General features: G+C 47.1%; 2 protein-coding genes across 23 annotated transcripts in view; both read right to left on the reverse strand.

Annotated features, from left to right (window-relative positions):
• LOC101149312 (bone morphogenetic protein 8A) overlaps positions 1–3,965 on the reverse strand; it is a 32,294-nt gene extending 28,329 nt beyond the window's left edge. Inside the window, exon 1 of the mRNA XM_004025520.5 lies at positions 3,625–3,965. Within this exon, the coding sequence (XP_004025569.4) occupies positions 3,625–3,958 (334 nt within the window). The 5' untranslated portion in view covers positions 3,959–3,965. The remainder of the gene's footprint in view (positions 1–3,624) is intronic.
• A 4,993-nt stretch (positions 3,966–8,958) lies between these two features.
• Positions 8,959–26,815, reverse strand: part of LOC101146907 (microtubule-actin cross-linking factor 1, isoforms 1/2/3/4/5) — a 280,531-nt gene continuing 262,674 nt past the window's right edge. For 10 of the 22 annotated variants that reach the window (XM_055392106.2, XM_063700149.1, XM_063700146.1 and 7 more), the window contains 5 exons: positions 26,274–26,342; positions 15,924–16,135; positions 14,908–15,018; positions 11,215–11,344; positions 8,959–10,407 (listed from right to left, as the gene is read on the reverse strand). In XM_055392106.2, the coding sequence (XP_055248081.2) occupies positions 10,151–10,407; positions 11,215–11,344; positions 14,908–15,018; positions 15,924–16,135; positions 26,274–26,342 (779 nt within the window). In that variant the 3' untranslated portion in view covers positions 8,959–10,150. The remainder of the gene's footprint in view (positions 10,408–11,214; positions 11,345–14,907; positions 15,019–15,923; positions 16,136–26,273; positions 26,343–26,815) is intronic. The other 12 variants (XM_055392119.2, XM_055392104.2, XM_055392103.2 and 9 more) reach the window with 3 other exon arrangements.

Below are 26,815 nucleotides of genomic sequence, written 5' to 3' on the forward strand. Positions count from 1 at the left end.
TGTCTGGTTCAGGAAGGGATCAGGACAAAAATGAAGCTGCCTGCATTCTGATCCTGGCTGGACTTCTGCCTGCTAGTCTTGCTTATGCCTCAGTTTCTCAATCTGGAACATGGGCACCTGCCTCTCTGCTGAGATGGGTGGAGAAGGATTCAGAAGGAGTGTGCAGAGGTGGTCCTTCCTGCCATCCTTCCTCCCTCAGGAGGGGCCGGGTGGCCCTGAGGCACTGGGGCGAAGGCATGGTGGTGTTGTGAGAAGGCGCCTCTGCCACAGAGCCACAGGGTCAGGGCTGGGAGGCACCTTGCTTTACTGATGCCATCACCGTAGAATGGACGAGAAAGCAGAGGCCCAGGGAAGGGAAGGGCCGTGGCTCAGGACATGCAGGAGTTAATGGTGGGCCCAGGCAGCGCAATAACCTGGGTCCTGCCTCCCAGCTCAGGGCTCTCCCCTCCCTGAGCACAGAGAGACCAGGGACAGAATCCAACCGCTCCATCACTGTCCTGCCCAAGAGAGCCCAGGTCTACAGGCTGATATGGATGACAGGCCAGGCAGGGCCCCAGCTCTGACCCCAGCCCTGGCCTCCCAGTGCAGGCTCTGAACATCAGGACGCAGGCTTGGCTTCCTAAAGCACCTGCTCTGCACAGAGGCCGGAACCCATGGGTGGGAAGCCTGCGAGAGCCCCGCCCTCTGGGTCCCACAGGCTGCCATCAAGAGTTGGGCCCTAGGGACACCAGGCCTGGCTTTTCAGGAGTCAGATGAGGCTGATAGGAGAGGTGGAGCTGGCAGAAGCAGGTGTGAGAGCCTGGGTGTGGGCGGTGACACCACAGTGACCCTGCTATTAGATCCCGTGGTGGTTCTGGGGCCACCAACCTTCAGGGGCCTCCAAACACTGAGAGCATCCTGGTATGTGTCTATCCACCCCCCACCCATCCCGCCCCACCCAGCCTCAGTAATTACCAGTTAAAGCTACTCTGAGACAGCTCTACTAGTGCAGTTAGCACAGCAGAATAAAGAAGGCCTTTCTGACAGCTGGTTGCGCCCACCCACAGCCTGGGCTTCCACTAACAACGATCTGCTTGTTAATCCCACGGCGCTGGAGGCCCCGAGTCTTCATGAAGTGCTCAGAGCTGGTGTGGGAAGAAGCTGGGATTTGGAATCCACAGCCATGGATGTCACCTTGGATGTGCTGTGTGGCCCTGGGCTGGCCATTTAATCTCTCTGAGCGCATGAAACGGGGCTGGCAAAACAGTCTCACATGAATTAAATGAGGAATTGTAAGGCTGTGAAAGTTCACATGTGGCCAGGCATGGTGGTTCACGCCTGTAATCCCAGCACTTTGGGAGGCTGAGGTGGGAGGATCGCTTGAGTTCAGGAGTTCAAGACCAGTCTGGGCAATACAGTGAGACTCCCCGTCTCTACAAGAAATATTTAAAAATTATCTGGGTGTGGTGGTGTGCGACTGTAGCCCTAGCTACTGGGGAGGCTGAGGGAGGAAGATTGCTAGAGCCCGGGAATTAGAGGTTGCAGTGAGCTATAATCGCACCACTACACTCCAGCCTGGGGAATGCAGTGAAACCCTGCCTCTTAAAAAAAAAAAAAAAAAGAAAGAAAAAAGAAAGAAAGAAGGAAAGAAAGGAAAAGAAAAGAAAAGAAAAAGTTCACATGCTACTTTTCATTTTAAAAATAAGTACAAACACCTTTGATTGGCTTTTAGAGTTCATTTCTGGGTTTCACGTGTACAAGACATGTGGAGATGTTCCTGTCACCTCCACACTAAGGGTGGGCCACAGCTGGGGGGCCAACAGTGCCCAGGTCCAGGTTCACCCTCTGAGGGGAGCAGCACAGGCTTTCTACTCCTGCCCCTCTACCAATCACACAACAACCCTGAGGACAGATCACCAGGCACCTCCTTTTACAAGGAGCAACCAAGGCTGAGAAGGTGAGGAACTTCCCTAAGGTCACACAGAGGGGTGGGCCCTGCCCAATTCACAGCAACAGCCCCACCAGGCTGTGCAGGCCTTGACCCAGGGGATGCCAGAGGAGGTAGGATGTGGGCTGGGTGGTGACTCATTCTGATGGGCGGCTCCCCCAGGGACATTCTTGGACGACTCCATCCACAACTCTTCTTGGTCCTGAGCCCAGTGTCAGCCTGTCCTAATGACAGAGCCCCAGCCCCAGCTTCACAGATGGTCTCCTCTGTCCCACATCCCCACCCTGTCCTCTAACTACAAAGGCAGCATCCAGATCCCACCGGCTAGAGTCCTGTCCCTGGCACTGGGCGCTCAGTGATGGTGAATGGCTGCCTTCTGCTGCTCGCCTCCACCACCAGCTCTGGGTTGCGGGAAGCAGAGGCTTGGCCATGCCCTCTTCTGCTCTAGTGTAGGAAGCAAATGGCTGATGGCCCCACAAAACCTGCTGTGGCTCAGTCCCCTGTGTTCCTCAGCCCAGACTCCTCAGAAAGCTCTCTGCACCCTGAAAGCCTGACCTGACAACAGAAATGTCATCTCATTGAGCCCTGGATGGACAGTCAGGCTTCCTGGGCCTGTCCTGGCTCAGCAGCGTAGGGGCTGCGCTGTCCTAGGCATGGCACTGCCTCTCTGAACCTCACTGTCCTCATCTGGGAGATGGGGATGAAGACCGTGGCTGTTACCAAGGTTGTCGGGAGGATGAAGAATTAATGATGCTGTCTGTGGAGGGAGGCTGGTGGCTGGGGCAGGTACCCACTCCCTGCTCTCAGCCCCACAGCTCCCCCACTTCGGGCTGAGCTGTGGTCCTTGGCGCCCAGACCCCGGCCTGTCACTAGCCACAGACAGGAGGCAAAGCAGACGGGGGACCTGACCAACAGTAACTACACGAGCATAGACCAAAGAGTTTAGTACTGGAAAAGAAAAATCTGAGATCTTAAGGAATAAATAGCTCCAGGGTTTGATACAAGATGTTTGCAGACAGGAAAAGCCGGGCTTTGCCTGGGAGAACACAGTGGGTCCAGCTGCCCACTGGGCCATTCCACAGGACCGGACACTCACCCTATACCAGGCCACATGCTAAGTGCAGGGCCCAGGGTGACAAGGCCACAGTCCCTGCCCCAGCGAGCTGAGTCTGCTCCTTCCCCAGCCGCTCCCCTGACAGCCGCACCCCACCCAGGCTCCGCACAGGGAAGAGCCTGCTGTGGACTCAGGGCACGCGACTCAGCTCTGGTCACTCCGATGATGTGACCACAGGTTTCCACGCTGAACTTTGTCCCTCTCCTCAGTACTGCCCTTATCACAGTGACAGCATCCCGGCCTCTGTTTACTCACCTGTCTTCCCAGGACCAGGCTGTCTTCCCGGGGCAGCCCAGGTGGGCAAAGACATCACCTGATTCTTACTCCTGGGTGTGTTTGGGGCAGGATGAAGGCAGCGCCTGGGAGTCCACAGTCCCCCACACTCTGCTCCTGACCACCCCGCAGCCCAGGGGGCCCCCATGACCCTTAGACCTTCCCTAACCACGGCGGTCCCACTCCCCTGTGGTTCGCGTCCACCGTCTGTGATTCCCCGTTCGGCCAGGGCCCGGCACCGCCCGCAGATGCGCGCCCCTCCCCTGCAGCCAGCTTACTCCGAGGGCCCCGCGCGGGCGGCCGCACTCACCCATGTTGACGAAGCTCATGACCAGGTCGGCGCGGCCCAGGCGCTGCTCCGCGGGCGCGCCGTCCTCGTCGTCGTCGCCAGCCATGGCGTGGTACAGGTCCAGCATGAAGAGCGGCGCGGACGCGGGCAGCCGGGAGGCGGCGGGTGGCGCGCGGGGCCGGGGCCGCCCGGGTAGCCCGAGCACCGCCAGGATCTCGCGCTGCACGTCCCGGCGCTCGCGCGCGCCCAGACGTCGCTGGGGACAGCCGGGCTGGGGTCGCAGGCCGGGGCCGCCCCCGCCCAGCGCGCACAACGTCAGGCCCAGAAGCCAGAGCGGTCCGGGGCGCGCGGCCATGGCGGGCCGGGGGCGCTTAGCGGGCGCGCATCAGCTCCGCCGCCGCCCCTGGGCCCGGGGACGCCCCGACGGCGAACGGGGAGCTGAGTTCGGCGAGCAGGAGGCGGGGCTCGGCGGGCGGCGTCTGCGACCTCAGCGCGGTCCCTGGAGCGCCCCCCGCGCGGCACCTGCCCCGGCTCCGGGACAAGGGGACGCTGACGCGGACTCAGACGCCAACGCTTCGAGGCCGGGACTGCTCTGAGGACTGGGACTGTCAGCCAATCCGTCTGTCGCCGCCGTTCCCACCAGTCCGGCTATGGCTGCGGTCCGCGCAGCGCAGGGGCGACCAGCGAGCTCCGGCAGCGACCCGGGCGGCGCGATTCCCGCGAGTCCTTGCCCCGGCTCAGCCGTCCGTGCCGCCCGCCCACCCCCGGGACTGACCAATGGGGGCGCGGGGGCGGGGCCTGGGCGCGGAGGCCGCGCCCGCTAGGAGCCCCTGGCGGCGGCAGGTGTTGCGGGTGGGGCGACCCCGAGGTGCGACCTCGGCGTGGCTGGCGGTTGGTCCGGGGGAGGAGCCCGCAGCCTGGGCGTCAGCGTGGTCAGGGCCGTCGTGGCTCCCGCCGCGGGCCTCGGCGCAGAGATCCTAAGGCCGCGGCGCCGTCCCGGTCCCGCCAGTGGTGCCACCCGGCCGCCCCGCCGTGGTGTGCCGGGGTCGCCACCGGGCCCGACACGCGGCCGTAGTCCTGTCTGGAGAGCCGGGCGGTGCCAGCCAAGCCCCGCGGGTGGGGCACGTTCCTCTGCCCGCAGCGGCCGGCCCGGGTTCCGGCCACCGCGGCCCCTCACCGCCTCCTGGCGCCTTCCCCGTGGCCCCTGCATGCGCTTCTGCGGGCGCCTCCTTCTCGGCACCTGCTCGGCTGCTTCTCCCTGCGTCCCCCACCTGGCTCCCGCGTGAGCCAGGGCAGCGCCCCAGTCGGGCCGCCCCCGCCAGCCCTAGCTGTGCGCCCTGCGTCCCCGGTACTAATCCAGCTTTGCGGAGGAGGCTCCGCCTCCTGCCTCCAGCTGGGCCAGAAGCTCTGGGGCCCTTCCCGAGCACTCGGGAGCCACCTGTGCACATCTTCTCAGTCCCCACGGCCCCGGTGCAGGCCTGCCAAGAGAAGGGTCCCCTTCTCTTGGAAACGTCTCGACTGACTCAGTCCCTTTCTGCACACCTGCTCTTCCCTGGGCGCGCTCTCGCCTTACATAATTATTCCTGTGTGATTCAGGCGCTGCGGAAGGAGAAGGCACCTAGACTGCACTGGGAAGGCTCCTGGAGTTGACCTGGAGCGCCAGGAAAGGTCAGTGGAGGAAAGTGCTCCAGGCAGAGGGAATAGCTTGTGCCAAGGCCCTGAGACCCCGGCTGGGGAGCCTAATAATGGCAACAGTCAGCACTTGCCACGCCAAGGCATGTTCTGATGTGTGTCTCGTGTCATTTCTGTGATGCTCGCACATCGTTAGGGGGTACATACCACTGGAACCTCCTTTTAATAAATGAGGAAACTGAGGCACACGGCGGTTAAGGGACTTACGCCAGGTCACACAGCAGTGGAGCTGGGCTCGGGCAGGGGGGCAGTGGAACCTGGAGAGCCCAGGGGGCAAATGGCGGAGGCTGGAGGGGCTGGCAAGGGAGGCACCGCAAAGGGCCTCACAGGGGCTAGACGAGGGCCCTGGGCACCAGAGATTATGGTGCCCCGCCATGTGGATTGAAGATTAAACCTCGAAGCAAGTGTATAATGCCCTCAAAATCACATTTTGAAGTCATCACTTCAATAAAATTTTCTACACCAAATTCTTAATCTAAATAGTCATTTGCTGGTGCCTTAAACACATGCCTAGTTTGTCTTTTACCTAACAGGTATATTTCCACACTGCTCGTAAATTTTCTGCGCGGTCCCCAGAGCGCCCCCCATGAGGCACCTGCATCAGCTCCGGGCAGAGCAGATGTGGATGCCACCGCCTAGAAGCCGGGGCTACCCTGCGGACTGGGACTGTCCCATAAGGCTACTGAGCTAAGGATAATGCAGAATAACCGTTGAAAGTACCCAAGACCAGAGCTTGGAAGCAGAGCGGAATATGGATCAGAGGGAGACAGGAGTCAGGGCCCTGCAGTTGGAGGCAGGTACAGCAATCAGATGTGGGGGTGGGTACAATGACAATGAGTCTCTAATGGTGATGGGGTGGAGGGGCAGAGGAGAAAGCTGTTTAGGAGGCTGAATCCACAGGGCTTTTTCCCCATGTCATCTTGGTCAGAGTCTCGGAATCTCCTGCCCACACCCCCTTCACTGTCCTCTCTGCACGCCCCTTTTGAATGCACTGCACATCACTTGAGGCCCTAGATCCAGCCTGTACAATTCTCAGGTTTGTTTTGTGCAATTCTGGGCTCCCAGCTAGACTGCAAGCTGCCCAGTGCTGGGCTGATTCTTATAACAGAAATCATTTCTCAATTTAGGATGTGGAGATAGAGCTGTGTTCTCTAAACAACGGGCTTCACATTCCCATAAACCTAAACAGCAGATTTTAGCCATTCCAAGGGCCTCTGCCCACGATTCAGTTCAGCAACAACCACCGTGAGCTGCTCTGTGCTGTGCCCTGAACCAGAGATGGAGCAGACAAGCCCCCTGCCCCTGAGCAGCCCCCACAGCAACAGGGGTGACAGCTGGTGAACACGGCAATTTCCCAAAGCAAAATGAAAGCTGTGCTCCCAGAGGAGCCAGCAAAGTGGCTGGAAGGGCAGAGGAGCGGGGAAGTGGGAGCAGACCACATGTGAGTGGAATCCAGAACATTAGGACTGGAAGGGAACTGAGGTGCGGTAGGTTTCTTGGAGAAAGTAGTGTCAAAACAAGGGTTTTCCCCTAGCCACCTGGCAACTCTGTGATCTTAACCTCTCTCAGGCTCAGTGTCTTATCAAGAAAAGGGGACTAATGATCATAGAACTGTTAAGGGTATTCAGTGAGAATGTATATAGAGCACTTAGCACAATCACTGGCTTACAGTAAGCAGTCAATAAATATGAGCTAGTTATTGCATCATTCAAGGCCCCAGCAGACACCAAATTTTCCTTCCTCATTTAGCATTTCTATCACAGGACTGTGATTATATATATATATATATTTATTATTTATTTTTTGAGATGCAGTTTCTCTTTTCTTGCAGGCTGGAGTGCAATGGCGCAATCTTGGCTCACTGCAACCTCCGCCTCCCAGGTTTAAGCAATTCTCCTGCCTCAGCCTCCCGAGTAGCTGGGATTACAGGTGCCCACCACCACACCTGGCTAATTTTTGTATTTTTAGTAGAGACGAGGTTTCACCACGTTGACCAAGCTGGTCTTGAACTCCTGACCTCAGGTGATCCACCCGCCTCAGCCTCCCAAAGTGCTGGGATTACAGGCATAAGCCACCGCACCCGGCCCAGGACTGTGATTACACTTTAACCCTTTTCCTAGCATCTTGTTATTTCCTACATGGTCTTGTGTACAGGCATTTGTTGAATGGAAATGCACTTTTTTTTAGCCAGGCATGGTAGCATGTGCCTGTAACTCCAGCTACTCAGGAGGCTGAGGCAGGAGAATCGTTTGAGCTTGGGAGGCGGAGGTTGCGGTCAGCCCAGATTGCGCCACTGCACTCCAGTGGGCGACAGAGTGAGTCCCTATCTCAAAAAAAAAAAAAAAAAAAAGAAGAAAAAAAAAGAAATGCACTTTTCGTTGGTGCTGCTGCCAGCTGAACTTTGCCACAAAACCCCAGAAAACCTTAATTACTTGGTAAAATTCTGGACCATAACCCACGATCTGGGAAGATGGAGGTCAAGCTGGTCTCACATGCTTCTGCTGCCAAGAGGCCTAGAAGGGGAAGCAAATTAGGGTGAAAACACTATCCTATACAAAGTCCTGGCAGCTTGAAGTTCCCCAGTTCCATGGAGAACAGAGTAAGCACTTCCTTCAGAATCCATTAGGCTCCAAATTCCTTTTAATCTGGGTATTTGGCCTTAACAGCTTTGGCAAACATGCATCGATCTCACCAAATGCCTATGTCCTAAGGAATGCGGCCTAATGACCAAGAACACAGGTGGCATGAGTTTCAGCCCCTTTACCTCCGAAGCCTCTAGCCCTTTTCTTCTTATTACTAAGTTAACATTTGGCTGCTCTATTATAAAGCCGACTGACTAGAGGCTGGAGGAAATAGAAGTGCCAGACTTGAACAGGGAGTCGAGGACTGGATTCAAGGTTCGCTTCTGTCATTTATTCATTTTGTGAGCTCAGGGAAATCACTTTCTCTTCTACTTTCCCATCCCAGTTTCTCCATCTGTAAAACAAAGGAGCTAGATATGATGACCGATTTTGCTTCCACCTCTGAAATTCTACCATTTAACCAGAAATTTCAGCATACTGTGACATAGTGTGACAAACTGGTCCCATTCTGAGAACCCAGGATCTCCATGATTTCTAGTATCTTTTTACATAATACTATTTGTTTAATCATGTAAGTAGGACAGATATCCTACATGTTCATGTTAATATCTTGTCTTTTTTTTTGAGACAGGGTCTCGCTGTGTCACCCAGGCTGGGGTGCAGTGGTGCAATCGTGGCTCACTGTAGCCTTGACTTCCCAGGCTCAAGTGATCCTCCCACCTTAAGTTGCCTAGTAGTTGTGGCTACAGGCATGTGCCACCATGCCTAATTGTTTCTTTAGTTTTAGTAGATACAAGGTCTTACTATGTTTCCCAGGCTGGTCTCCAACTCCTGAACTCAAGTGATCCTCCTGCCTTGGCCTCCCATAGTGCTGGGATTATGGGCGTGAGCCACCATGCCCAGCCATATTAAACAAAATTAACAAGGATGAAATAAAACAAAATCTATTAAGCTCTATAATTTATCCATCAAGATATTTTGATTTGCGTAATGCATTTAAGTACCTACAACATGATTATACCCCAGGGTAACATTTATAGATAAGGTAATAGTTGAAAAGAAAATCAGGAAATACAAAATATTTGTTACTGCAAGCAATTTTAATACAAAAGTGTGTCTTGTTTCTAAACAGTTCATTGGTAGAGCTTCAGTTTCTGCCTCAATTAAAACCAATTGAGATAATCACACAGCAACATGGTCGGAGCTGAAGAACAGCAGCTAAAAAACAGGAGCCCCAGACAGCCCCTTTTCATGGTCACTTGGTCAGTTGACTTTATTACGCACAAAAAAAGACGAAAGCAAACAGGACTGGTTAACAAGTGTGCTGGTGAACTCCATTAAAGGACGAGCACGTGTTTGTCTTACGTCCACATTTTCAGAACAGGCTCGTGGAATTCATTCCTCAGTTTGTGGGAAGTTGATCGACCATTTAAATAAATAGCAAAAAAAAGTGGATAAAACAAATCTGAAATTCACAATGTCACCAACGAGCCTATCCCTTGCCAAGGGTCTGGGTCCTGGTGAACACAAGAGTTACTGGTGTCTAGGCTGGATAGGGAGCAACAAATCAGTTTAAAACCCCAAATGTTCTGACGTTTTCTGAACACTTACATTTACCCCTGAATTCTAGCAGCTATTTGTCCTTTAAACACCCAGTACTGAAACAATATCCAAAGACAGTATTGCAATGAACTCCTTTTGCTGTATCATGTGCAAATGTTACTTAGATGAGGTTCCCTCTCTTTAGCTAAAAATCACAAAACATTAAACAATGGAAAAAGCCCTCCCCTCAGTTCTTGCTAATTGAGGTGTCTGTGATTTACAAAAAAAGAGTTCCTTAAACACTGCAGGATTCTTATTTTTTTAATATAATTTATCTTGCTGAGATAGCAAGTCAAGTTTATAAAGAAGATGCATTTAGGAATAATCCTAAAAGATAAAGCAGGTTTACAACCCTGCACCGCGCAGAAACCCTATTAATAGGCTTTTTTTTTTTTAATACACATTTGTATCTTGACCTTTTCACTTGTTTTTCTCAAATATTTCATTTCTGGGCCCCATCCATTACAGGGTTACCAGGAGGCAAATTTTATCTACATAAATATTCACATGAAAATAGTAACTTACAAAAAGAAAAAAAATAAGGCAGCTTCATAACACAATTATTCTTTTACACTTTTAACAATATAACTTCTCCCGTTCAGAATAAATATACACCCAATGTATGGAGCAGGATTCGAAGTGGATAGTGGCTTGGGGGTGCTTAGACAGTGTTATCGCTTGGGACCTGGAGTCCTGGGGGAGGCAGTGGTGGTCTTCTTAGACATGGTTGGGATTTTGGAAGGTTTGTTTAGCCCTCTCCTGGAGTTGCCTTGGCCCCCTGCAGCGCTGCTTTCTGAAGTGTCGGAACAAGCAGACTGCGTCTCTAAGAGGTCAAAGTCAGAGGCGTCACTTCCTCGCCGGCTGCTGGCTCGACTCCCGGCTCGACTCCCAGCCCGACTCCCAGGGCGACTGGCAGACTTTTTAGGGTCTGGAATTCAAGAATAAAACAGCAGACTTAATAAGATGGCATGGGGTGGAAGAACAAGTGAGCAGAAGCTAGGGTTCTGATCCTGTGTGATCTTAAGCAAATCTCACAGCCTTTCTGCACCCCAGTTTCCTCATCCATACAGAAGTTGCTGAAGCCTTTTCTGGCTTTGTGATTCTACTTGAGAAGCTGCCTCCTGGGGATTAGAAAGCCACTTCTATCAGCAGCACTGTCACCTTCCATGGCCCCAAAGTGGAGGCAAGCAAGGTTGCTCAACCACCTCAGCACAGGTGGGTGAGCCTGCCAGCCGGGCTAATCCATTGGCAGGATGGATAGAGGCAAAATGAGGGGAAGCAGCCAGCCAGGAAATGAAGGAAGATTCCTAGGTTCCCATGAGGAACAGTAGCAGGAGAACAGATGTGATCTTCCCCTGCCTTTCTTGGTTCAACAGCAGCCATAGTAAGTATGACGTGTTGGAAAAATTACTAGCAAGCTGCTCATCCCAACACTGGACTGGTGTCTGAGGAAGACCCACATTTCCTTTTACATTCTCTCAAATGTGATCATTTCTGATGAGAACGCATGGCCCAGCTTTGGCTGTGGAAGCATCTCGTCTCAGAAGGAAAGCTTAAAGCTAGTTGTAATGACAGAAAAAGTAAAGGTCACTTGAGCATCTGCAGGTCTGCCTTTCTGGGCATCACACTAAGTGCCACTCTCATTACCCGCTCCTTGGGAGCAGTGAAACATTCCACATAGGCTGTTGTTTCCAAATTCTCAGCCTGGCTTGTAGGTCACGGGGCAGGTACTTACCTGCCCGATTAGTTTTGGCACCTGTGGAGGCCGGGGAAGAACTATTGCTGGTATCACCAGCAAGGGATGTCCGACTAGAATGAAAAGTTGGTGTTGGTCGTTTCAACTTGCTACCTGATGATGGGATAACCTTAAAAAAAATAATAAAAAGGTCACATTTTACTTGGTAAAATCTTTGCCAGAAATTCAACTTTAAAAGGTCTCCTTACACCTCCTTATATTTGCTTAGTTGAAAAGCAAATTAAAAGTCCAGGAAAACAAAGATTTCTCTTAAAGTATCCTAGGTCATATATTTTGATAATTCCCAAAATCAAAGTTTTATGTTCCAAATAAAAATTTCAAAATGTCTTCAAATACCTTTTGTTTTACTAATTTCCCCTAGAAATGGAAAAAAAAAATCCTCAGTAAGAATACAATAGTTACAACAAACAATTATGGTGAATGAGTAAAGGAAAAAGAAATTCAAATAATACTAGGTATCAAGATTTTGGGGTTAAAAATTTGAAATGAGTTTTAGCCCACCTATTTGATATGGAGATTCAAGTATTACTCCAATCTTTTTTTATTTTATTTTTTTGAGACGGAGTCTTGCTCTGTCACCCAGGCTGGAGTGCAGTGGTACAATCTCGGATCACCGCAAGCTCCACCTCCTGGGTTCACACCATTCTCCTGCCTCAGCCTCCGAAGTAGCTGGGACTACAGGCACCCGCCACCACGTCCAGCTAATTTTTTTGTATTTTTTTAGTGGAGACGGGGTTTCACCGTGTTAGCCAGGATGGTCTCCATCTCCTGACCTTGTGATCCGCCTACCTCGGCCTCCCAAAGTGCTAGGATTACAGGCGTGAGCCACCGCACCTGGCCCCAATCTCTTAACACTAAGTAGGTGCAGTAACTTTAGTAAGATCTTTTAGTCATTATCCTTACTGGTAAAATGTAGATAAAATTACTTAACTTGTGGATCAAATAAACTATGAGAAGCACACGACTGTGGGACTGAGACATCAGGAACAAGTCTGTGCATGAAGAACCAGGAGACCTGGGTTTGAGTCTGGGTTCCAGGACTGATTGAAATTAACACCTGTGTCTTTGCTTCTCTCTTGGGAAATCAGGGATTAAATCCTGCCTCTTTGACTTCATTTCTACCACACTCCTCATCAGTCCATCCCAGCCACACTAGCTTCCTTGCTGTTTCACCAATGGCCCAGTGAGGGTCCACCAGTCTTGTCCCCTTGCTGTTCATTTTGCCTGGACTGTTGTTGCACAATCACCACACCCCAAGCCTACCCCAGATACACGTGTGGCTCACCCCCTCATTCCCTGCAGGGGCTCTATTGAAAGGATGACCTTAGTAGAGAGGTCTTGTCTCACTACTCAGAACACTGCTTGTACACTTCTATTCTCTCCCCTGCTTCCTGTGTTCTGTACAGCACAGAAGAGGAACTCAATAAAAACTTGCATGAATAAATGATGAATAGAAGCATTTCCCAAACTGGAAAAGAGCTATATATTATTATCACTGCTACCAATAGGTGCTATGTTTCCTATTTGAGTGATTTTTTTTGGTTTTTTAGATAGTAGGCTTAACTGGAGGAAAAAGAATATTTTAAATGTGTGGGTTTTTTTTTTTTTTTTTTTTTTTTTTGAGACAGAGTCTTGCTCCATCACCCAGACTGGAGCACAGTGGCATACTTCATGGCTCATTGCAGCCTCGACCTCCCAGGCTCAAGCAATCCTCCCACCTCAGCCTCCCTAGTGGCTGGCTTATTTTTGTATTTTTTGTAGAGACAGGGTTTCTCCATGTTGCCCAGGCTGGTCTTGAACTCCTGGGCTCAAGTGATCTGCCCACCTCGGCCTCACAAAGTGTTGGGATTACAGGGGTGAGCCACCATGTCCAGCCTTAAATCTGTGTGGGTTTTTTTTTTTTTTTTTTTTTTTTTTTGAGGCAGTCTCACTCTGTTGCCCAGGCTGGAGTGCAGTGGCACAATCTTGGCTCACTGCAACCTCTGCCTCCCAGGTTCAAGTGATCTCCTGCCTCAGCCTCCCATGTAGCTGGGACAACAGGCGCCTGCCACCACACCCAGCTAATTTTGTATTTTTAGTAGAGATGGGGTTTTGCCATGTTGACCAGGCTGATCCTTAAATGTTTTAAACATCCATTATTTGACCTTGTCTCTACTTCGCTTTTTAAAAAATGAAAAAACAAACAAACAAAAAAAACCCAAAACATTACTTATGCCACATGCTACAGCATGCCATTCTAATTTTTCTTTGAAATCAATTATGTAAATTGTTTTCCAGGACCTTTAAGACGTTTATGCAAACAGAAGAGAAAAGCAATCCATCTCATTGTGTTTGCTGTACTTCTTAAATTTATAAAGAAAAAGCATAAGCGATAGAAAGTGATTAACACTCAAGCACAAACTTTCCTGGCCACATAGGAGGAAGAACACCAGTTTCAGAAGCTAAGGTTCCTGCGCACTGCTGCTGGAAGACCACAGCTAGACCCCGGGCTAGAATTCCAAGTCAGGAGATGGCCTGGCTACAGAACACCAATAAGTAAGGAAAGATGAAGCCTCAAAATGAAATGAAACAGAAAATAAAACCTTAAGACAGAACAAAAGCCCTGATTTATCAGAACTGTATGAGAATTTGTACATCATTAAACATCTAAAATTTAAAATAGAACTGAGATTTTTATGAAACTGGAGCCATTAAGGAAAGAAGAAAAGCAAGATAAGCAGGGTAAGTCTAGTAGTTTAGTGGCAGTAGGTCCCCAGATCATATTCTAAACCAGATATATTTCTGAACTGGAGTTTTAGATTGGAGTGAAATGAACCTCAAAACAGCAGCTCATTCACAGCCATTGACTTCTTGTGCATCCCTTGTTTCCCTGGCTAAGGCTTTCCAAGACTGAAGGCAACACTGTCTTGAGGCACAAGAATCCAATGTTTCTTGGTAGGAGCTGGAATGCAAACTGCACTGCTATCAGACAAGCCACTAGTCCATGTTTTATTTCTAAAACACTGCTCTTCCAAAAGCGTTCAGGCACTTTAATGGCTGCACTTGAACATGCTTAATTGCTGGCATGTGTATTCAAAATCAAGGCTACAGAAACTCAAGTGCCTAGGCCAAGAAATTCAGAAGCTAGAATGTGAGCCTCAGGTCAGTGTTCACTGGTGCTGTGCTTGGCTGAAGGAGACAGCACCCATGCCTCGGACCAGTGTGGTGTGGCAATACCAACCACCCTGGACATGTGTCTCAGGGCAGGTGGCGCCAACCACTCTTCTGTTCTAAGCAAAGACAGAACATTGTAGAACATGCGCCATAGTTGAATTTCAAGTGTTCATAACTCGTCTGAGTATCTGACATTTGGAGATTCCAAGAGGCCTGATTATAAATGACATCAATAAACAAATCTACAGCAATGACCATCATTTACCATTCTGAGCAAATATCATTCTCAAGATTGTTATAAAGTTATTAATCTAGTTTCAGGCATCTCTTATTTCTCTCCAATTTTGGTGAATCCGAGTTAGAAACCCCTGAAAACACTGACTAGATGAATCAGCTGTGACAGCAAGCACCACAGAGATGAAAGAGTGCAGGGATTCGTGTCAGGAAGAAGAGCTGGTCAAGTCCAGTAGCGAGGGCCTCGTCTTGACTGTGTCCTCAGTCAGCAAAGCCATACTCTACCTCGGGGGTGGGCAGCTGGAGGTCAGGAGAATGGCTGTCCCTGATAGGGGTGCCAGCTTTACTGTTTACCAACCAGGGTTTGTCATAACAGCGAGAGAACTGAAGTGAAGTCTGTGAAACGGAAATCCAAAGGGAAGGACGGGAACAATTGAAAACGGAACAAAAAGGGTGCATATTGGGAACAGAAAAAAATAAATAGAAGATACTAAATTTTAAAGAAACAGAAAACAAAATAAAATGCATGTTGGTCCATCAGGATGAGAAGGACCAGGCAGGCACTAACATCATTCATACATAACCCATCATAATAACATCAAACTTAGCTGTTAGCTCCACTGCACAGCCAGTGCCTGGATTTTCTGTCCTTTTTCCTTAATTTTTTTTTTTAATTTTTATTTTTTAGAGTCTCACTCTGTTGCCCAGGCTGGAGTGCAGTGGTGCAGTTCATAGCTTACTGCAGCCTTGTATTCCTGGGCTCAAGCAATCCTCTTGCCTCAGCTTCCTGAGTAGCTGGGACTATAGGTGCTCACCACCATGCTAGGCTAAATTTAAAAATTAGAGATGATAAATTTAGAAATTTGTAGAGATGGTCTTGCTATGTTGCCCACGCTGGTCTTCAACTTCTGGTCTCATGGGATCCTCCCACCACAGCTTCCCAAAGGCTGGGATTACAGGCATGAGCCACTGTGTCCAGCCTGGATTTTCAAAAGTAGTAACACTGGATGGGCTCAAACTTAAACTGAGAACATGAGGAAATAAACATTTCTGACATAACCAGGCTGAGTGCATATTTTAATAAATGTCCTTTGGAGTCATCTTAAAGGCCATATATCTGTGTACTGCTAGGAACAGGGCAGCCTTGATCTGTATGTTTTCACGTTTTATTTCTAAAATAGAAAACATGTTTTCATTTTTATTTCTTCTCCTCACTGGAGTCTTTCAGAGGCTACCGTGAACAATGAACATCTGTGAGGGTGGGATTGGGGAAGAAGGGCATAATGGAGATCAGTACGTACCTTGGTTCCACTGGCTGGGGTGGCTGGAGAAGATGGCATGGATGTACAGCTGTGGTTACTCTGACTAGCACTGGAGCTGGAACGAGTAGGGGAAGCTGCCCGGGAAGATGGTTTGGACCTTCGACCCCGTGAGCGGAAGGGGGTCATTCCCTGGGATGCTCCCTCTGGTAGGATGAATTTCTCTCTAAGTTCAATGTTAGTTCTACCTCGTGCTAAAAAGGAAATAAACACACACACAATGTCAGTTCTTCTAAAAAATATATTTTTGACGGTTATACAGCGGCTTGACCCCATGATAACAGTTATATAAGTTATATGGGTTTAGTACCATCTGTGGGTTCTTCAAAAATAGAGATAAATTCATGACACATCAGCCTTGTCAAGGTTCCTACCCATAGCAGATATGTTAACTGTATAATAAGCAAGTCTCTGTGTATAAAGGACCAGCCCACTCTGCTGCTAGCGTCTTGCTTTGCCACTGTCCCTGGGGTAAGCACACTGACTGCTTGAGGTAAAGCAGATGCAACAGTTCGTAAACCTCTGAAGTTAAATCAAAACCCCTCTTTTCTCTCTCTTAGTACATGTGTACTTTTTGCTTAACTTTTGCAGGATATGTGGTAATGAAAGAGTAGAGAAAAACATTACTGAAATCGACATTGTCTAGACTCTTCTATTTGAATTCAGTCAGTAACAATCCTAAAGAAAGGAGTCCAGGAACTCAGGACAGTAAAAAGATCAGGAGAGAATCATTAAGAAGTAAACATGTCGGTGGGGAGAGAGAAAGAGATCAAGACCAGGCACAAAACTTGCTAGTGAGAAACTGTTAAGTGAAAAACCAAAAGCAATAAAAGGCCAAAGGAGTAACTGCAAGTAGGAGGAACATCAAGATGCAAAGAACGTGGAGTCGGCACGGGAAGCCAGTTAGTGCTGTCTTATGGCTTTCTGGGGCTGCACACCCAGAACTTAAAATGTGGATTCCATAGGAAGATCTCACGCACAGCCAACAAAAATGTTAAATGAGAAAGATGCTACTAATTTAAAAGACATAATCCCTCTGGAATATGTTCTTAGATTATTTCTCACTGTAAAATGTAATCCTGCAGAAACCCTCTACCTCCTCATCCACCCTAAACTGTGCACTCTTTATGAAGTACTAGACACAGCTAAACAAATGGGACTGCTGGAGAAAAGGGAATCATTGTGAACAAAATATTTGTCATTCTTTTCTATAACAGATGTTTAACTGGTCAGAAACCATAAATCCAGAAGGTGGCAGGAAATTTTGTCCACTTTCTCATCTGTCCTACCCCATATGTCCCTTAAGGAATTTGAGGAATTTTGGTAGAATCAGTGTTTTAAATCAGGTTGCATAAGTGTCCAAGCAGCATGGTTCCAAATTCCTAAATCAAATCCAAATTCTTCTCAATATATTATATGTTGACGGAACATATCAAAGTATCAGGTTAAAAGCCCTCACTTGGATACCAAAACCTCTGAGTTATAGTCCAAGCTCTGCTGCCAACTGTGATTTTTTTCCTGCTCTGGCCTCAGTTTCCTCAGGCTCACCAGAGGCGATCAGGTCAACCGATCTCTAAGAGCCCTGTTGTCTGGATGATCTATGACTTAATGGTCCCTGAAATGCTAAGCTGTTTCCTTCCATGATCCAGTGTTTCCTTCCTCCTCAAGCCTCAACAATACATGACCCTTGGCCGGGCGAAGTGGCTCGTGTCTGTAATCCCAGCACTTTGGGAGGCCAAGGCAGGTAGATCACCTGAGGCCAGGAGTTCAAGACCAGCTTGGCCAACATGGCAAAACCCCGTCTTTACTAAAAATAAAAAATTTAGCTGGGCATGGTGGTGCATGCCTGTAGTCCCAGCTACTCAGGAGGCTGAGGCAGGAGAATCACTTGAACCCAGGAGGCGGAGGCTGCAGTGAGCCGAGATCGTGCCACTGCACTCCAGCCTGGGTGACAGAGTGAGACCCCATCTCAAAAAAAAAAAAAAAAAAAAAAAAAAATTCACTTCTGAGCAAACTCTGCCAGAAAAAAAAAAAAAAAGATATAAGATGAAAACTTTGAAATTGCATTGCAGTTGAAGGAAGTGACATTTTAAATGTTTTAGGAAGGGCATTCTCTAATGCCATAATGGTGATATGTTCCCTATGCACTGCACAGTTCACAGAATGTGCAATAATGCAGCTGACTGTAATTAGCATCCCTATGTTACAGAGAAACTGAAGTACTCACAGAGGCTGAGGTCAAGCAAAGTGGCAGTAGAGGTGGACCTAGAACCCACGTCTTCCACTTGAGTTGTCCTCTTTGTCCCCTGGCCCCCAAGACATTCCCAGCCTAGCTCTCTCCATCACCACCTACACTCGCTGTCTCCACTCCTCCCCTCAGACCACTCACGCTTCCATCCCCACCACTCATGGAAATTGCTCTGGCAAAGGTCACTGACAACTTCTATCTCAGGAGGGCAATGAAAATTGCTTAATGGCTGGGTGTGGTGTCTCATGCCTGTAATCCCAGCACTTTGGGAGGCTGAGGAGGGCAGACTGCTCGAGCCCAGGTTGGAGACCAGCCTGGACAACATGATGAAACTCCATCTCTGCAAAAGATTAAAAAATTAGCTAGGCATGGTGGCATGTGCCTGCAGATCCAGCTACTCTGGAGGCTGAGGTGGGAGGATTGCTTGAGCCTGGGAAGTCAAGGCTGCAGTGAGCTGTGATCACACCACTGCACTCTAACCTGGGTGAGAGAGTAAGACGCTGTCTCAAAAACCAAAACAACAACAAAAGTCGCTTAATCTCACAACCCAAGGGACATCACTATTATAATGGTGTGTCTTACTCCTTTGCATATCTGTGTATGTGTGTGTGTATATATATATATATACACTAAGTGTATATATGTGTATATATGTGTGTGTATATATATCTAAGAGGGAGAACGGGACTGTGGACAGATCCAGCAGACATCCATGTTTTAGAAGTGGGCAGGGAGAAGTGGTCAGCAAGGGGAGCAGGCGTCCTTGAAGCCAGGGAGGACAGTGTTTCAAAAACACTGACCTGACCCCAGGTGATCCACCCGCCTCAGCCTCCCAAAGTGCTAGGATTACAGGCGTGATCCACTGTGCCCAGCTTGTATATATTAAAAAAATCAGAAACTTTACTCCATGCCCTACATGTCTCATGCAAAATTTTAACTAGCTGCTAAGTATTATTTCATCATATGGATGTGAATTTATTTAACCAGTCCAATATTGCATTTTTGTTTAAATATTTTAAACATTGTAGCCAATGCTGTGACAATTTGTAAAACATTTTGCATGTATCCACGATATTTCCTTAGGATAAATTTCTTTCTTTTTTTTTTTTTTTGAGACAGAGTCTTGTTCTGTTGCCCAGGCTGGAGTGCAGTGGCCCAATCTTGGCTCTGTAACTGTAACCTCTGCCTCCTGGGTTCAAGTGATTCTCCTGCCTCAGCCTCCTGGGTAGCTGGGACTACAGGTGCGTGGCCACCACGCCTGGCTAATTTTTCGTATTTTTAGTAGAGACAGGGTTTCACCATGTTAGCCAGGATGGTCTCCATCTCCTGACCTCATGATCTGCCCGCCTCAGCCTCCCAAAGTGCTGGGATTACAGGCATGAGCCACCGTGCCCAGCCTAGGATAAATTTCTACATGTAGATTTTCTGGGGAGAAAGGATGCATACCTAAGGTAAAAACATCAACTGATGAATGTCAACCATGTGTCAAGGTTAATAGATGCCAGCTGATTCCAAAATGTTTTACTAGCATACACTCTCCAAAATAATATGAGTATATTAAATTTACTTCATTCTGGCCAATTATTGTGCTATGAGCATGAGTGCATACAGGAAAAAAGTCTGACAATTTGTTAGGTAAAAACATCTCTCTGCTGTTGTAACTTGCATGTGGAGGGTTACTACACACTGCTCTCTTGTTTTTGAAACCCTGTCCTCCCCTGGCTTCAAGGACGCCTGCTCCCTTGCTGACCACTCCTCCCTGCCCACTTCTAAAACATGGATGTCTGCTGGGTCTGTCCACAGCCCTGTTCTCCCTCTTAGACTTGACCTGGTGATGAGCTCATCCACTGAGGCTTCAGTGCTACCATTACAGTCACACCCAACTCCAAATATATTAGTAGGACAGGCCTTCCTGCTGGATGCCAGAAGTTATATCCAACAACTGATTAGGCATGACCAGAGTCAGGAACCAAAACCCTGGCACCAACGTAGGTCTCTCCCTCCCAAGGGCAGTTCAGTCTATTGATTCTACCTTCAAATGCCTCTTGAATCCCTGAGCCTGTGCATGCCCCCTTGTACTCAGGTGTTTCATGGAGCACCTCCTCCCCACTGGGTAACTGTAGCAGCCTTCCTACTGGTCTCCTTGTTTCTCATCTCACCACCCACCCAGCCCTCACTCATTTTCTCATTCTGCAGAATGCATTTTTTTTTTTTTTTTTTGAGACAGGGTCTCACTTTGTCACCCAGGCTGGAGTGCAGTGACACAAACATGGCTCACTGTAGCCTTGACCTCCCAGGCTCAAGTGATCCCCCGACTTCAGCCTCCCAAGTAGCTGGGACTACAGGCATGTACCACCTTGCCTGGCTAATTTTTGTATTTTGCAGAATGAATTTCTAAATGAAAATCTGTTGTCAACAGCTCAGAATCCTTCCATGGTGTTTCACTGCTTATAGCAGAATTCCCCAAGTGAGGTTTTCTAGGGTTTTCCTACAAAAGGGGTTTGGTCCTCTATATTTCCCTGCTTGGGAGAGCTTTAACTTGGCATCTCCCAAATTCATTTGACCGTGACTTTTCGTTTTTTTGAGGACCACATCTTGGGGACTAGGAAGCACAATGTGGTAAGTACCCAGGACCCAGTGGTCTGGCATCCATCACCTGGCCCCTCCTGCTGACCCGTCCAGAGTCTTATCTGGTCGCTAACCTTGTACATTTGGCTGCAGTCCCATGGGACTACTTGTCCCCTTACTTTTTCAGCTGTTGACACTTCTGTTCATATGAACTTGTGGTTTCTGTACCAAGAACGTCCAGATCCCTTTTCCTTCTGGTCAAGTGTTACCTCCTTTAAGATGTGGCTGAAGCAACACCTCCTTTTCCTTTTTCAAAACCTTTTGAGATACAGTCTCACTCTGTCGCTGAGGCTGGAGTGCAGTATATACACACATACACTTATACACACACACAAACATTTATTTTTATTTAGTTATTTTTTGAGATGGAGTCTCGTTCTGTTGCCCAGGCTGGAGTGCAGTGGCACAATCTCAGCTCACCAAAACCTCCGCTTCCCTGGTTCAAGCGATTCTGCTGCCTCAGTCTCTCGAGTAGCTGGGGTTACATGTGTACACCACCAGGCCGTTAATTTTTGTATTTTTAGTAGAGACAGGGTTTCACCATGTGGGCCAGGCTGGTCTTGAACTCCTGACCTCGGGTGATCCGCCCGGCTCAGCCTCCCAGAGTGCTATGATTACAGGTGTGAGCCACTGTGCCTGGCCATATATTTATTTATTATTATTTTTTGAGACAGAGTCTCCCTCTATTGCCTAGGACGGAGTGCAGTGGCATAGTCTCGGCTCACTGCAACCTCTGCCTCCTGGATTCAAGCGATTCTCCTGCCTCAGCCTCTCAAGTAGCTGGGACAACAGGCTCATGCCACCATGCCCGGCTAATTTTTTTATATTTTCAGTAGAAACAGCGTTTCACCATATTGGCCCGGCTGGTCTTGAACTCCTGACCTCATGATCTGCCCACCTCGGCCTCCCAAAGTGCTGGGATTACAGGCATGAGCTGCTGCACCCGGCCTGTATTTTATTTTAAAACAGAGATGGGGTCTTGCTATGTTGCCCAGGCTGGTCTTAAATTCTTGGCCTGAAGTGATCCTCCCTACTAGGCCTCCCAAAGTGTTGGGATTGTATGCGTGAGCCACTATGCCCAGCCCAATTATGCCCTTTTCCTGATACCTTCTCCATCTTCATGGGCAGAGTCATCTCTTCCCCTCTTGCTCTCTCAACCATTCATTTTACCAAATAGAAGGGCATGTATTCACATGTTTGTTCCCTGCACTAGGCTGAGAGCTTCTGCAGGCAGGGACCATCATCTTAATTTACCTTTGGATCCCAGTGCGAGGCTTGCATTTAGGGTTTCAGTAAGTATGTGTGTAACAGAGTAGCCTCTGTTTCTCTGAAATAGCCTCTGAAAACAATAGTCTCTCAACAGTTTCAAGGAATGGATCTCACAACCTTCATGAACTCACTAAGAAGTGCTTCCATTGAGAAGTGCTCATTATTTCACGGGGATGAAGAAGAGAAGCACCAAGCTGTGTTAAAGTGAGGAGTCAGTGGCCAGTGGGGCTCACTCTCTCGCTGTGTGACTGGCTCTCTTGCACACCAGCAACAAATGCAAATCCATGAATTTTCATGACTGAAACCACAAAGTTAAATTTGTGACTGCCAACACCTACTATATATAGAATATTAAAGCAATTTAAAAGAGCAGATAGAATAGCTTTCCATAAGAAAGATACTACAAGAAGGAAGATTATCCCATGTTAACAGCAACACATTTAACCTTTGCATTTGGTGATCTGAGGACCTGTTTAATTCTATCACAGGATCCTATGCTGATCTCCTATGTCATGACCCTGTTAGCCCCAGAGGCCACCATGAGGTAGGTACATTGTAACGCCTCATTAAATGACTGCTGAGGGCCCAAAGGGTGTCTCACTTGCTTTCCTAGCTGGTTGCATGCAGGATGCTGGGAAAATACAGTTCATCATTTTCTCAGGGTGCGCTTACACGTCATAACGAAACAAATAAACATAATGAGACAGTCTCTGTTTTCACAAGGAAATCTCCAGCCAATGGTCACCTCTTGGGATAGTATTAAACTGGCTAGAGATGCAAAGACGTGTGAACAATTCTCTAACGTCATCCTTCCAGGTTACTACAGCCATGCCAAAGACACGCAACATAGGCATTAAGGCAATCTGAGACTGTAAACAGTGGTTAGCTAGCTCCTGCACGCTTCCATGAGGCCTCATTAAGAAGGTCTAAACTCAAGTGAAAAATAATGGCTTACTTTAATTGGGGCTTTAAAGGCTTGTCTTCTCCCTTTTATTTTCCTTCCTCTCTCTGTAATTTCCATCTTCTTGGTCCTTATGCTCTTAAGCTCACAATAGTAAAATTCCCACATTTCTGGTGCTCTCATCTCGGTCAAGAGACCAATGAATAATTAATTTATCCCAAGCCATGCCTAGCTAATATTAGCTTAATATGCTACAACTCCCATGGATATTTGCATTTTAAAAGAAAATATCTGAAGATGCAAGGCAATGAAACGATTCTTGGTAAGGAACATTTTATATACATATCACTTGGAAGAAATGAAAGCTCTTTCTTCAGAAATAAACTTAAAGCGGCCAATTTTAAGAATTAAAAAAGGTGTTAAGGGGCAATTAATACTTTTACTTTGATAATAGAAAAGGCTGGGATGGGAGGAGGCGACAACAAACAATAAACAGTTGGAAGCTGTGAAAATTGATTTCTGGAGCAATCCCACAAGTAAAAAGTAAACATTTTTCTCGAACTAGAAGGAAACACCAAATTCTGATTAAGCAAAATTTATGTACTAGCACTTGAATTTAGTAGTAAAGGTACTTTTAATATTTACATTGATTCAAATATTTCCCAAAATTGGGTATTATAGTCCTAAAGTTAAAAAAAAGAGAAGATTCCTAGTACTTGGTTGACTACTGTGATAGGATTTTCCCCCTCACCATTCTTTTCACTGGAGAAAAGATCTACCATTGAACCTACAGAACCAGACATGATGGCAGCCACCTCAAGTTCAGTTCATCGACCACCAAAGAGGCTGCCTTTGCTAAGGGAGTTATGCTGGCCACCTGAAACTGGCTGATGTGGGCATGTTAAAATTCAGTTCTAAGCTATTGTTTAACGGGTATAGAGTTTCAGTTTTACAAGATGAAGAGAGTTCTGTGGATGGACGGTGGTGACGGTAGTATGACACAAATATACTTAGTCCTATACTTAAAAATGGCTAGGATGGTAAATTTTATGTTATCTGTATAACAATCTGAAAAAAAATGAGTTCTATTTCAAAATGTGTCTTTTAAATCTTCATAAATGAAATTTCCTAGATGTTCACTTATCTGGGGGAGCTAATATGTCTAATGATCAAAAACATACACAGTACCTTAGGTACAAGTATACCCATTATTTAGGCAGGAGCACTGTTTTTCTCTCCATCCAAAACATCATGATTTCCTGTGCCACGGATACATTCAGAAACTGAAATATCTGATTTTGGCAGTACCAGGAGACTGGCAAATCTAGCTAGTAAAATATTTTCATTTTTTTACACATGACTAAAAGCTACATGCAATTTGAGATATCTTCTACCTTTTAAAATAGCTGTGTAAAAGGAGGTAAGAAATGATAGTGCACACTGGTGTTAAGAACCTTGTCACACATCTTGTACTGTCCTCAGTATAGCATTCTCTACATTCCAGAGACCCAAAGAAATATGCAACATAAATGAGTACAAAACCTACCATAAGCACTGTTTCCAGAAGCCACACTAATCCTTATAGAACTTCCAATATAGTTTCAAGTAACTTTGTTCTCTTCTCATCCTTCATACCCTTCTAACTTATAATCCATCCTAGTCCTTAGGTGTTCATCGCCTAGCACCATTTTTTATTTGATTAAAAATAGCTTATCCTGCCCATCACTGATAGAGTTACGAAATTTAAAACTTCTGGAGAGTTCTCTCCACAGTCAATGGATTGAGATGATTACTGAGTTCCAGGAGAGCACTCCTGGAAAGACACAGGAAAGTCTTACCTTGTTTGTTCCAAGGGATGCTAAAAAAGGTTACTAGCTTTCACAGAAAATAGCTTCTAGATGGCCCTCCCCAATTTCCTTGGGGTTCCAAATTTTAGATACTAAGATAAGGACAAAGCAAGCAGTGTTCTCCTTGGCCAGCAGCATGATGTTATCATAAATAGAGCAGGCAGCAAATAAACAGGCAATCAAGGATTCCAAAATGCCACATGCAATATCTCTTTTATTTAGTCTGATCATACATGACAGGAAAAATAGGACCTTATTCATAGATTTGGAAAGGAATAAAGTTGTTTTACTGAGTTAAAGTTAAAATGGCATATATTGTTTCTCATTAAAGCAATAAAAGACGGCTTTTAAATTAAATTCTAAAACTAAATACTTTCAAGTTTTTAAGTGTTTTCAAAATTACTTTTTTGTAGACAAAGAGTCTTGCCCTGTTGCCCAGGCTGGAGTGCAGTGGCATGATCATGGCTCACTGTAGCTTTGAACTCCTGGGCTCAAGCAATACTCCCACCTCAGCCTCCAGAGTAGTTAGGACTACACAGGTGTGTACCACCATGCTTACTAATTTTTAAATTTTTTTTTGTGGAGATGGGGTTTCACTATGTTGCCAAAGATGGTCTTGAACTTCTGAGCTTCAACAATCCTCCTGCCTTGGGCTCCCAATGTACTGGGATTCCACTGTACCTGGCCCCAATTTTTTTAAAAAAGGAACCTCTAATGAAAATTATTACTGCTGAATTTTTACTCTGGTTTACTGTAGTAAACACAGAATGAGTTAAAATAAGAGGAACTACTTAGGGGCATATCTGAATTCATGTGAAAACTGCTATCTTTAGCTCTGTCCTCACTAAATGCTTCAGAATATGACTATAAATCATTTCCAAAGAAGTTATGTACTGTACAGCAAACATTTCTGCTAGGTTTATAAATAAACCTTAATAATTATGCAGGTGATCCAATAATAAACATACAGGAAGGTGTGTCAGCCTCTGAAAGATATAACATGCTGACTAGGGGCATACTCTAGACCCAGATTGCCCTGAATTTGAATCTCATCTCTGCCATTTACTAGTTGTTTGTCTTTGGGCAAATTATTTACGTTTTCTATGCCTCAATTTCCTATTCTGTAAAACAGAGATAAGAGCATCTACACTTCATATGAGGCATAAATGTGTTACTTGTAAAGTACTTGTAATAGTGTGTGGCACACAAAACTATATAAGTATTTGTTAAATAGAAACTCAAAACAAATTCCATGGACACTGTCTCAACAGTATTTTATGCACCATCAACTTGAGTAGTTAGAAAAGCTATGGTTTGGCCATTTCAAGCATTCATGAATGCAGCAGATACACAGAACCAAGAGATGTTACAGTTTAAGAAGCAAAGCCATTCTCAATGGGCTAGGGTGTGAGGAAGAGGGACAAAGCTTAAAAGCCAACCTATGGGAGACTGACTGGAAATCGAAGAGCTGGAATCAGAGCGCTTTATTTTACTCCCAGGATGGTGAACTAGAATAAAAAATACGTAAACACAAAGAAACAGACAGGGCAGGAAACGCAGAAACTAGTCAAGAAAGACAAATTGGCAAACAGTGGTGGAGCCTCCTGTGCACCCACATGCAGCTCTGCTAACAGGAAAAAGGCAAGGACATAGCTGAAGAGGATTTAGCAATTGGAACTGGTCATCTCTTCCCTGTTGCAGTCCCCACACACCCCCTAGCTGCAGATGCCACCACTCATGCTCATATTAAATTGACAGTCTCCTTATGCTTCTGGGCTGGTGGGCCAGCCTTTTCACATTTAGCAGAAAGACACCCCATGGTCTTGCTTAGGTGGCCACCTGTCTTAGAAGTGAATGGGCTCACATGTAGGTGTCTTTATCCTTCCTCCTGGTCCAGGGGGCTCACCAGTTCTTCCCTGTATGAGAAGGGCCTAACACTCTCCCTGAGTGTCAGCCACAGGAATTACAGGCAAAGGGATCT

This window comes from Gorilla gorilla, chromosome 1 (genome assembly GCF_029281585.2).
Source record: "Gorilla gorilla gorilla isolate KB3781 chromosome 1, NHGRI_mGorGor1-v2.1_pri, whole genome shotgun sequence".
Classification (NCBI taxonomy): Eukaryota; Metazoa; Chordata; class Mammalia; order Primates; family Hominidae; genus Gorilla; species Gorilla gorilla.